The sequence below is a fragment of the Macrosteles quadrilineatus genome, unplaced genomic scaffold (genome assembly GCF_028750875.1).
Source record: "Macrosteles quadrilineatus isolate MER2022 unplaced genomic scaffold, UCM_ALF_1.0 Scaffold_9__3_contigs__length_116548681, whole genome shotgun sequence".
NCBI classification, from domain to species: domain Eukaryota; kingdom Metazoa; phylum Arthropoda; class Insecta; order Hemiptera; family Cicadellidae; genus Macrosteles; species Macrosteles quadrilineatus.
In genome coordinates this window covers 16,652,080-16,665,123 of record NW_026542602.1, presented here as the reverse complement: position 1 = coordinate 16,665,123, position 13,044 = coordinate 16,652,080, and the positions used below count along the sequence as shown (strand labels likewise).

General features: G+C 32.9%; 2 protein-coding genes across 4 annotated transcripts in view; one reads left to right on the top strand and one right to left on the bottom strand.

Moving 5' to 3' along the window:
• LOC129002938 (E3 ubiquitin-protein ligase CCNB1IP1-like) lies at positions 1-11,226 on the top strand. 2 transcript variants are annotated; one of them, XM_054431070.1, is made up of 5 exons: positions 1-315; positions 1,514-1,724; positions 6,189-6,280; positions 6,498-6,627; positions 11,012-11,226. In XM_054431070.1, the coding sequence occupies exons 1-5, from the start codon at positions 100-102 to the stop codon at positions 11,125-11,127; spliced, it is 765 nt and encodes a 254-aa protein (XP_054287045.1). In that variant the 5' UTR covers positions 1-99; the 3' UTR covers positions 11,128-11,226. The 2 variants fall into 2 exon arrangements, with proteins under 2 accessions (XP_054287045.1, XP_054287047.1); XM_054431072.1 differs by lacking the exon at positions 1,514-1,724.
• A 142-nt stretch (positions 11,227-11,368) lies between these two features.
• Positions 11,369-13,044, bottom strand: part of LOC129002937 (E3 ubiquitin-protein ligase Iruka-like) — a 44,343-nt gene continuing 42,667 nt past the window's right edge. For both annotated transcript variants that reach the window (XM_054431068.1, XM_054431069.1), the window contains one exon: positions 11,369-12,811. The gene's annotated coding sequence lies outside the window, so the exon portion shown is untranslated. The remainder of the gene's footprint in view (positions 12,812-13,044) is intronic.

Sequence of the window (13,044 nt, the reverse complement as noted above, 5' to 3'; positions counted from 1 at the left end):
CAAAACCGTTGCAACATTTTCATAGTTCTATTATCAACACCATTAAGTTGACAACACGGGAAAGTAACAAATTAATTTTTATCAATTTATATATTGGTAATGGCAGAGTCAAGTTTGACGTGCAATTATAGAAACTGTAAAGAACTGTTAATCGATTTTGCCTGTGTGACAAGATGTTCTCACATATTTTGCATAAACCATTTTATTCAAGGCGAGGGTGCAAATAAAAGATGTCATGTATGTGGGGCAGTTTTAGAAGGGGACTTTGATGTCATACGGCATGATAGTCTTAACCCAACTGAAGAGGAAAAATTGGTAAGGTCTGACTGCACTTTGTTTAGGCCTACGTCCTACACTCATTCGATATATTCATTCAAATGAGTGTAGGACGTAAACTAAAGTGCAGCCTTAGGATGTTTTATGTTTAAGTATTCTGATTTGGATTTTGGTTGGATAACAATTTTTTCTAAAAATGTGATTCCCATTTTCATCTTGTTTTGAAAAGGTTCTAACTCAAATGTTCAAAATGTTTAAAACATGGGTTTTAAACTTAAACTTTATTCCCAGATCAATAAGTTAAGTTAAGAAGTATTTAAAAACTTACATTAGGGCCTATTAATGACGCTGCCAAAAGAACGGGTACACTCCGCAGAGAACCTTCGATATAAGTATCGGATGAATAAACTAACGATAAATATCAGAATGTATGGATATTTATCTGGTTTGATATTAATATCACAATGATTTTAATTTAACGATATTAACTTATATAAATAACTCAAATACAATAACATTACTTACATTAACAAAGCTTTTTACACCCTAGTTTCCACTTTTTAGTTCATTTCTTAATATTTTTATCATTAATTTTTGTTTTGGTTATTGTTTGTATTGTATGTTGGACACAACAAAAAGGAAGGTTAGCTTGGATCAGTTTAGTTTATGATATAATGACAAACAAAATATAATTTACAAAATTTGACCTTTTCATATAAGCTCATGAAAAAGAGGACACAAATACCAATTTATGTCTTTGTAGATTTATCTCTTTGACATTAGGTACACACCATATCAACTTGTTTATCAAAACGTAGTAACCTTATTTGTAATTAGGGCCTATCATTTAAACTAAACTAAATCATAATCCAAACTGAACTAAACTAACCTAGGCTAAATGCTGTAGAGAAGTGTAGCAGATTCTTTTGAAAAAGACCCTAAGGCTTAAAATGTTCATATTCAATACAAATAATCGATATAGGCTAACTTATATTGCATGAAAGCGATATATATATCGAAATAATATTTCACCAGGTTCTCTGCAGAACTGTAGGCTACCCAGGTTTTATGTGGTAGGGCACTGGTACAGAGAAGTAAATATAAATATTAGGACTAGGCCTATAAGTAAGTATTTTAATATTACTTCTCTGTTGGTAGGGGTATTTTGTTATTAGGAACACAATTTTTTTCACTATAATGATTATGCCTACTAATTTCAAATCTGTATTCCTTGCAGTTTTTGCTTGCTGGTTATTCGTCTGAGGTAATTTTTAACACAATGGTTAGAGCAATTCAATTTTGGGATTATCAAACAAACGTAAAAGTAATGCAGTACAAATATAAAATTGCAAACATGAAATCCTTCTTATCTGAAAAAGACCGTTATATTGAAAATCTGACTCTAAAAATAAAACAGCATATTAAGAAGGAGCAAGAGAAAATCAATTGTAAGTACATTTTTAGGGTAACTTTCCACAAATTAAAGCATAAGTTACCATACAAAACCTACAAAAGTAAATGAAATAACTTATGCGATAGGCCTAAGTAAGTTTATGCATCTCATAAGTTACTTTATAGAGAAAAATTTTAAGTGTGATCTTCAAATACTGGTATGGTAACTCATTTTGCCAAAATTAGGCTATATATTTTTTTTGCATTTTACAACTAAACATTTCTTGTAAGTTAAGCAAATATTAAAAATAGCTTATTAGACCAGTTTTAAGAAGTAGTGTACAACAGATATTATGATTATTATCCGAGAGGAACTCAGGGAAGTGAACAGGCCTATGACATTCCTAGATATGTGAATGTGGACTATTGGTGTGTTTGATTTTGGGTATATTGGTTTGGTATTTTAGTCAGGCAACCACACAGACATACAGACACCACCTCAATTTTATAAGTATGTTTTCTGTGGTATAGATTTCAATGTATTCATCTGTTAAAATTGATAATTGACATTGTTGAGATGATTGACATTGACATGAGATGATTTAAATTTTCTCCCTAAGAATAACATGGGGACTTTGAAGGCCACTGGGGCAGAGCCCTGATGGAATTTCAAACATTTTTTGCTTGATGACAAATCTTAAGAGGGTTCCCTACCCCCACCGAAAAACGTCAGAAAACCGCTTCGCGCGGTATCATATAGCGATTCTAGTTTAAACATTTAAATTGTGAACCAAACACCATTTTGTTCATAAAGAGTGGTTCTACTAAGTTTGCTTTTTAAAAAATTTCTATGCTTACGCAATCAAGGGCAACGACTTGTCAAAGTCAGTGAACTTTACAGTTTAAGTTCACTAACTTTGACAAGTCGTTGCCCTTGATTGCGTAAGCATAGACATTTTTTAAAAAGCAAACTTAGTAGAACCACTCTTTATGTACAAAATGGTGTTTGGTTCACAATTTAAATGTTAAAACTAGAATCGCTATATGATACCGCGCGAAGCGGTTTTCTAACGTTTTTAGGCGGGGGTAGGGAACCCTCTTAATGCCACGACCTATCCAATGACACCTTAAACATGGTCATTGGATGGATGGCAGCTTCAAAACAATTATCACAAAATTCATGTTGGCCTATTAAATATTTAGATTTTGAATACCGTAACATTAATTTTATTGAGTTCTTAGGTTTGCTTCTACAGGGTAATAAGGTGTTTTTTTTTATGTAATGTTGATCGATAGCTTAGGTAGTATAAAATTAAGAAAATTTCAAAATTTGATCAAAATATATCCTTAAAGTCAAGTTACAACAGTTTATTGACCATAGAAATAACATGGACATTTTAAATTTAACAATTTTTTGGAAATATGGGACATTTGCAAAAAAAAAAAAGGCTTGGACCTAGTTATTTGTTAAATGGTTAGCACCTATTTTTTTTAAAATCAAGATTGGGCTAGTGCATGGCAAGTATCAGGCAAAGAGAGGGATGAAGTGGTACAGTATTAAATTTTAGTACCGGTAGCTACCCCAGAAAGTCATTTATTTTCACAGTCTACCATACTACTTACTCATCTGTCATAGTTAGAAATAACTTTATCTTTATTGACTTAAATACCCCTGCCCCAGCAAACCTGCCGACTAAGCGAATTTCCATTTGTCTGAATTGATTTTCAATTAAAAATATTTAAATAATATTAGGTTTAACGAGCACCTAGGCTTGCTGCCACAAGGAAACTAATGAAATGTGTTTTTTTAGTAAAATACTAATAGCTTAGTATAAAATAAATCAATTTGCCAAGTTTGATCAAAATATATCCATAAACAAGCAAACTACAACATTTTACAATATTCTCCATAAGAATAACATGGAGATTTTAAATTTACAATTTTTTTAATTTACTCCGTTACCAATAACCATACAAAAACACTTTGATATAGTACTAAATTATTTGTTTTTTAAGGTCTTTAAAAAGGTCTAGAGAGAAATTGGGAAATTTTGTGTTTTGAGGGTCAAAAATGAGAAAAACCATTTTCTACACCATAAAAGCCCGTGCCCATGGTCCCATCATGCTGGTTCGTGAACTCAATATAGATTATCCCGCCTTATAACCTTTAAACCAAATTTCATCAAAATTGGACAAAAAATACTCAAGTTATCACGCTCACAGACGTATATACAGGGTGGTAAAAAAGTCCCAGGACAGTTAAATATTTTAAAAAATAATGCAGATAGAGCTACAACACTTGGTACAAAGTTACAGGGCGTAAAACTCTATTTTAACACATATTCAGTGATCCAGGAGTCAGAAGAAAATCTTAAATGGAAGCATAAGTCACTATGCACATAAAATTAAAGGTCTATTTTAGTAGAATACAATGCCGCAAACCGCACTTCAAAAGGTTGATCCTGCGTAAAACGACAGTTGTTTAAAGATACATTTAATTTACATTGCTTACGCTGCTTACTCCTCAGGGGGCTCCGCCCTAGGAATCGGAAGAAAATTGTTAACGTAAGCATAGGTCGATATGCACATCAAATTAAAGGTCTTCACTAGTAGATTACGATGCCGTAAATTCAAGCTCAAAAGAATGCCTGAGTAAAAAATGGCAGTCGATCAAAGATTCAAAATAGCAGATTCAAGAAATCTTTGAACATCTGCCATTTTGCCCAGGATCAACCTTTTGAAGTGCGGTTTGCGGCATTGTATTCTACTAAAAAATACCTTTAATTTGATGTGCATATTGACCTATGCTTCCATTTAAGATTTTCTTATGACTCCTTGTGGGCCGTCCTCCTGAAGAGTTATTGGATCACTGAATATGTGTTAAAATAGATTTTTATGCCCTGTAACTTTGTACAAAGTATTGTAGCTCTATCTGCATTATTTTTTAAAATATTTTACTGTCCTGGGACTTTTTTACCACCCTGTATATTACAACAGCACCAGAAAATATAATAACTTGAAGAAATGGTGTTTTTGCCCTCTGGGGACATCAAAATGACAAAGTAAATTGGTTTCGAGCCTAGGTCTTACCGTGCCACCTACCATAACAGCTACTTCCCTCTAGGGAAATTCGCTAGAAGGACTTTTAAATTCAAATTTTCTTTTTTCATCCATGTACATTGTACAAACATGACACATTTTATAAATAAACGGTATCAGCAAACTGACACATACTTTCTCCCATAAGCTTGTAAACAACCTTTATCATGGGTAACCGGTTGGAGTAAACTATGATATTCTATAGGGATAAATCGCTAAAGTTGCAATAACTTTTGAACCATAATTGTTACAGCAATGGGTGGTCGGACTATTTTTGTTTAGAATTATTTAAGGAACATAACACCTTAATTTTAATAAAAACCGGCTTTTTTCCTAAAATTCTATATTTTGTTATTTTATGGGGTTTTTATGGGAAATAACATAAGTTACAATGACTTTTGAACTGTAATTTTTACGGAAATGGGATCTGTACCATTTTGTTCAAAATTTAGAGGACCATAACATACTAATTTTAATCAAAACCAGCCTTTTTTCTAAAATAAACTTGTTTGTTTTTATGGGAAAATAACGTAAGTTACAATAACTTTGGAACCGTAATTTTTACAGAAGTGGAATTTGTAAAATTTTATTCAGAATTTAAAGGACTGTAACATATTAAATTTTTATCAAAATTGTTTAGGCCGTTTTTGAGAAATTAGATTTTTCCGTTCATTAATGTGTTTTATGAGAAAATCACCATTAAAATAAAGATTTTGAAAAAATAAAAAAAAACCCTGGATATATAATGGATTAGTACCTACGTACCATATTTCATCAAAATCCGATGACAGGTGTGGTCTGTAGCTCTGTACACATCCACACACTCAGACATCACTTCGAAAACCACTTTTTTGGGGTTCAGGGGGACCAAAAACGGATATATCCACTCAAAACTCATTCTCGAATATTTTGACGAAACCAATACTTTCCCCATATCCCATGTATAGCGGGGAAAAGTGACCCAAAACGGATATATCTAATCAAAACTCAAACTACAAAATTTTGACGAAAACAATATACTTTCTCCATATACTACGTAGGTACTGTATATGGGGAGAAAGTAAAAATGTATTCAATTTTTTTTTGCATTCTTTGGAAGAATTACTTTTTTTTACCATACATGAGGCTTTTTTACTGTCATATACATTTTAGCCTACATTGGCTGATAAGCCGTTACCTTAAGTTAATGACCCAATGTAGTTTGTTCTATAATGACACTTTCAGCATCCTTTTGTATGCAGTAAAATGAAATATACCATGATAGGCCTAAATAAATCAGCCAATAGTGGAAATTTGATCCACACTCAGTTGGTAATTTGAAGTTTGTATAAAAAGCTTTACTTTTCATGATGGTGTGTGAAACATAGGCCTACCTACTTTTCTTAAAACTTACATTACAAACCATTTAATTTTTTTAATAGATCTAAAAAATGAGGTTGAAAAGCTGACTGCTTCTGCTATAAATTTGGAGAAGCAAATCGAAGCAAAGAATCGACAAATCTCCTACATGCAGGTAACTGACAAATATTTCTCTTTTCTTAACACAACCTTTCTGTTACCTGAAACTTATAATTATATATAAAAATATATTTATAATTCTGTTTATAGTGTCATTTTAACTACCGGCAATTTTAGTTTAAAGTCAAACACAACTGGTTTTCACTTTTCCTACTTATTTAACGATTTAATTTGCAATACACAAACAAATGTGTGGGTTGTTTAAATTTTAGTCCAAGTACGATGATCTCCATCGTCACTCTATGGCATCTCAGATTACACAGGAGACCAACAACATGGACATTGAAGAGTTAGCAGATATTGTTTGCTCCCAGAGTGCAAATGTTACCAACAAAAATCCTCGTGAGTAAAAAAGCTTCAAGTTTTTAATCATATTCATTGATGCAAGTTATCTTCCATTTGCAACATGAAGATGGACACTCTTCTTGATCTAAATGAGTGTTTTCTATTTGTTGGATTCAAATATAGTTCTACAGTAGAACCTCTTTAATCCGAACTAATTGGGACCAGGGGTAGTTCGGTCTATTGAATAGTTCGGATTACAGAACATATTGTTGTTTTTACATAACAATACCTAAAACATGGCTAAAATTGATCAAAATTATTTTGGGAAAAGTGAAAAAATGTTTTTTAAAGTAAGTAGTGTTTATTTAATACAGTAGTAAACATGGTGAATAAACAGTACTGTACATTAAATACAGTATACAATAAAGAATTGCTGTACTGTGTATAGAGTACAGCAATGAGGGGTTCGGATTAGTGGACGTTCGGATTAAAGAGGTTCTACTGTATCACCACATTTCCCACAAAAAGATACTTTGATATTTCTGAGGCAGTGTTATACAATGCGCAAGTTATAGGTACTTGAAATCAAGAAATTTTAACTTTGTAATCTGTTATATCTTTTAATGTCTTGGGTACATAAAAACCAAACAGGCTACACATATAGTTAGTTTTTTAAATTCTGTACATAGCTATGAAACTAGAAGTAGAAACAACATGACTATATGTCCCCACTACCTTATACATGTATATAAGTGATAGTGGTACTATGACAGCAGCTTTCCAGTTTTATAATAAACTAGCTGTTACCCATGGGCTTCGCCACTTTTGACTTCATAAGTATTAATAAAACTATTGATTGCCGTACCGGGTTGGGTGGCATTTCGAGTGGCTTCGAGGCAGTCGAGCATTGATTGTGAATCGTTTTGACTAAATCATCTGTCTGCGTCTGTCTGCCTGCCTAGTTTCACTGTCAGAGTGTCTGTCTACCTACACACACACACGAACACAGACAAATACTTATTGCGATCAAGGTTAAGTCGATACCGGCAATGGCGACAATAGTTGCTCGCACTGAACTAAAGCTACAACCGAAGGTAGCACTGATAGTGAGAATTGAGAGACGTTGGCCGCCATATTTATTAGAGGAATAGTACTTTGGAACTAGGGCATTGCAATTGCCAACAGCCATGAGCTGGTTGATTCTTCTAGTGATACCAACATAACAACATTTACAGCGTCTCAATTTTCTAGCAGAGTTGCCATGCTAGTGATACCTCCATTTGGATGTTTTCAGTCTACGATTATTTTGTTTCGTAAAATGCAAGAGCGGTTCCCTGATTCCGTTTACTTATCACACTTTGATACAATAAATAACTGAGAGCGCACGATAATTTTGGACCGGCATGAACTACGCCGATTGTCTGATTCAGAATTCAAACGAACAACAAAGCATGGCAAATTCCTTAAAAATATGAGTTTTGCTATATGGAATCGGCATTGAGTATCGTGAGTAATATTTCAGAACTGGTATTGAATCTAGAAATTCTGTTATCGGCCTATCCCTATTAAAATACAATTAATATTCGACTTGACGTAATTCAAGCCATGGCCTTAGTTTTGAGACCGAGTTTGGCTTTGTTCTAGCTATGCGTGGATTGACACTGACACTGCTGTTGCTGTGCTGCTACACAAGATGTTCCCGACAGAAAACCACCGCCAACCACCGCGCCGTGCCGAACGCATCATATCATACCATGCATAACTGAACTGTTCGCGGGAAATTGTTTTCTCTATCACTTTTGCTGTCAAAACGTATCGTTTGTAGGTTAAATTTAAATTTAATTTAATTTAACTGTCATAACCTAACTAAACTTGCTGATGAAAAAAAAAATGGAATGAACAATTACTAATTGAAACATTAGTTCTGTTTATAAAATAAAATTTTAAATGCCTCAAATCCAATTTTTTAATTATAAAATTAAACTGTCATAACCTAACCAAACTTGCTGATAACTCGCTCAAGCGTTGGTGGGTGGTGGTTTCCTGTCGGGAAGGTTTTGTTGCTGCTACTGGTACACGTTTTTATAGATAGAGCTGGCAGGTGGCGGTGAGTCGGCGTATTCTGTCTGCAATTCTTGAATCCGAATATTTTCTTAGTATTCGGTGGATTTGACATTCAGATTCGATTCATCTAAGCTGCCGCTCCCGTGTTGTGTCGTCATATTAGTTATTTGTATTATATTCTGCCGATCTTACGTATTATTGACCGTAAACTCGTAGTTGGACTTAATTTTTTATTCAATATACTTTTTAGAACTATGAAACAATATCAATGATGATTTAATTTGGAATTATAATTGATTATAACCTAATTTTAAATGGTAGGTCGATCTTTTTAAATATTCGATTCAAACTAACCTATTTAGAAATTTTGAATCAAATCGACTATCCCGATATTCGATAAGAAAAAATTCAAAGTTTGAATATTCGCACAACCCTAACAAAAAGTTAACAGTGCTGCATCCTGTTGGTAAACCTTGTAACTTTATAATGATGTTGTAATGATGCATCATAGAACCAACTTGTTTAATTAGCCTAATACATCTTAACAGCTGTTATGCTGTCATGATTTATTAATTCCTTTTAAATATGAAAAATCATAAGGTTAACATGGGAAACTCCATAGCCACTGGTGCGGAGCCCAAAAGTCAGATCAGAATAAAAACTAAACTAAGTTGTCATATGTAATGCCTAAAGTCAGTGCACCAAGTTTCAGTATCCTAGGTAAATTGGAAGTAGGAGAATTTATTAGTGATGAGTGAGTAAGTCAGTCAGTGAGGGCATTTTATAGGTATAGATTACCTGTACCTAAATATCTGAGAACTGACTATGACAGAACTATCTGTAGTTTAAGAATTTTAAAATTTTTTATTAGTAGACCATTTTATTCTGTTGCTGGTTATACAGACTGTCCCAAAAGTCCCGGACCGGTTTAATATTTTCTAAACGACAACAGATAAATCAATAAGATTTGGTACATCAACACCACACCTAAAAATCTACTTTTTTAAGGAAATATCAATTTTCTGTCACATCATGGGCCGTCCCGCAAGGAGTCAGAAGGAAAACTTAAATAGAAGCATAGGTTGACATGTACATCGAATTAAAGGTCTTTACTAGCAGAATATAATGCCGCAAATTTGAACTCAAACGGACTACCAATTCAAGAATGACAGTGGTTCAAAGATTCATTTAATTTGCATTTGGGGGCACAGCCCTAGGAATCGGAAAAAAATTTTATTGTAAGCATGAGTCGATATGCACATCAAATTAAAGGTCTTCACTAGTAGATTTCAATGCCGTAAATTCAAGCCCAAAAGAACGCCTGAGTAAAAAATGGCAGTCGTTCAAAGATTCAAAATGGCAGGTTCAAGAAATCTTTGAACGGCTGCAATTTTTTACTCAGGCGTTCTTTTGAGCTTGAATTTACGGCATTGTAATCTACTAGTAAAGGTCTTTAATTTGATGTGCATGTCAACCTATGCTTCTATTTAAGATTTCCTTCTGACTCCTTGTGGGACGTCCCCATGATATGACAGAAAATTGATAGTCCCTTAAAAAAGTAGATTTTTAAGTGTGGTGTTGATGTGCAAAATCTTATTGATTTGTCTGTTGTCGTTTAGAAAATATTAAACCGGTCCGGGACTTTTGGGACAGTCTGTATAGATGGAACATGGACATCAGCTGATATAAGTTAACTTAAACTCATCTTAATGTGCAAGCTGTATATTAATAGACAAGCCTATATAAACCTGTATATTTGTACAAAATGTCTTTAGCAAAATAAAATCTTATCTTATATATAACCATTTTTGAGTTTATGCGCTGATTGTTCCAAATGGTGTATTTCCTATAGTTATTTGTGCAACTAGTGAGCAAAGTGAGCAATTAGCTCACTCAAGAGAAATCCTTGTATGAATTGCCATCGAGTAGTCTTTAACATTTTAAACTAGTTGTAAATATCACAGTATTTTGATTTTCAATAAATTGTTACTGAAAGCTACAACTAACTTAAAGAAGTTCAAAAATAGTTCTATGGCAGGAAATTCAATATTAATGCAATTTATTCTGTGGATATTTTTTAACTAATGTGAATGGCAAATGGTCACTACTGTTATAACAAGTTAGAATATATTCGGGCAATATCAATCAAGCATCATGTCATGTTGACAGACATTTAAGTGAAAGATAAATTATATCATAAATTTGAAGTGAATGTTTAGATATAAGTTAAGTGAGCAAGTGACTAACATAAATAGGCTATATAAAACGATTGTTTGTGTAAAACAATAGATTTGCTCATTCAACTCATGTAAAATTTAACTAAATTTTGTTTTTTTCTGTAAACAGACAATAATTAACCGTGTGTTTATTCCTGCAGCACCAGCAACACCGGTATTTGTGTTTGAGCCAAAAGCAAGACAAACTCCTAATTCCCGATCATCAGGCTCCTTCCATCGCAGTTCATCTTCTCAGACTGGTTTCCTGTCTTTCTAGAGCTCAAGTCTAAAGTTAACTAAGGGTTACAAGCAGGAACTATAATGTATTGCCAGTGTTATCCCATAGACATGGTAAAATATAACTATTTGCATGTTGTATGAGAAGTTTTAACATTATACTGTTTGTTTATCAATTATCAATGAAGTTATACACCAATTCAATTAAAACATTGGATAAAAGAATTTTTGTTTAATTCTTTAGAATTGGAATGTATTGGGATAGAAAGAAAAGCCATATGAAAAGGACATAAATAGTTTATTTTTAGTTTAAGCATGAACATTTTTACAAAGCAATTAGGTTTCAAAATCTACAGTCGTTGGCCTTTTTTTTAAGTACTCCAGAGAATTGCTGATTTGAAAGGATAAAACTTATAGGGGCTTAAAACTGTTGTAGCGATTATATAAAAGTTATAAGATATATTCATGATACGGTACATTTTGTTTATGGAACATAAAAAAAAGTTAAAATGTATTATTAAATAAATCAAACACTCTGTTTCAAAATATTTTTGTAAAAGATTTGATAGATAACAAAATTGTAGTTATGCCATTGAAATAACTAATATTCTCTTCCTTTACCAAAGTTTAAGACCTACAGTAGAATCACTCTTATTCGGACACCTTTTAACCGGACTAAACTCGGTGGAAATGACATCTCTTTAACCGGAAAATTTTTATCAGCACATTGGTTTAACTGGACAAGATGGGCAGGAAGTGGGCGGTACTGAAACGACTGTTCTGTCTGTTGAGACCAGTCATCACATGTCTAAAGACAATGCTCTCCTAAATTTAAGTAAAATACTGTATACATACAGCATGCACTTTAACGGTCCAGTTTAACAAGTTTTTGGGGACGTCGGTTTAACCGGAAAACCCGTTGTCTGGACTGGCCTCGGTCCTGAGGAGTCCGTATAAGATGGAGTCTACTGTAAATGAAAATGTCTTCAACAGGAAGAATGCCCTGACAGTTTGTGTACTTTGTAATTAAAAATTTTGTTATGTATTTGCATTATCTTATACCGTAGTGATCAGGTCTGAAAATTAAATGTTAACTACATCATACAAAGTCTTGATATCTGGGATTTACTTCTTTAATTTACTCTCCACTATCTGGCTGAGAAATGTAAGATAAGGTAGTAAATTAGAAGACATTTTGTGAAGCCTAACTTTTATTTCAACTTAAAGTTGAACTACTAACTTGCACTACAGTTAACACCTAATTTTAGTGCCTTAATTTATTTCTAACCGGTTAAAAAAAGAGACAGATGTAATACGAGAAACTATAACGTCTATCTACCAAGTAGTAAGAGAAGAGGGGGATAGAACATTTTATATTACACCAGATATTTATACATCGAGGAATGCCTTGTCTTCTCTCCTCACGGTCTCAAATTTAGCGATTTCAAGTTCTTTTATGTTCTCAGTGATCGAGGTCTCACAATTCCCTTTAAAGTTGCCTTTACATTCTTTACATCTTATTAACAATATCCTACACAGACTAGCACTTTAAACTTAAGATTAATATAAAATATATCAGATTAAAAATAATATTCCATTTCAGCTTAATATAATGATAAAACACATAAGACTCAATAATGTGCAACAAGAACAAGGTATTTAACAACATTCTGTACAATAGTTTAACTGTTAATTTGTTTTACAAGGGTGATGGTCTCTGTCATCTGCAAACAAAACCAGGGCATTAATATTACTTAAAACACTATAAACAAAAAACTTCTACTGACCAAAAACTCTTTAAATTTGCAATTAAATAAAATATAGAGCACAAAAACCAATGATATTTGTTCTTTTTTATGAAAGTAAAAAGTTGTTATTCAAATTTATGTAATCTACTAAAAAGTGCTGGATATTATCAACAAATATAGTTCATTCAGTAAGTTATCCTTTTAAATGT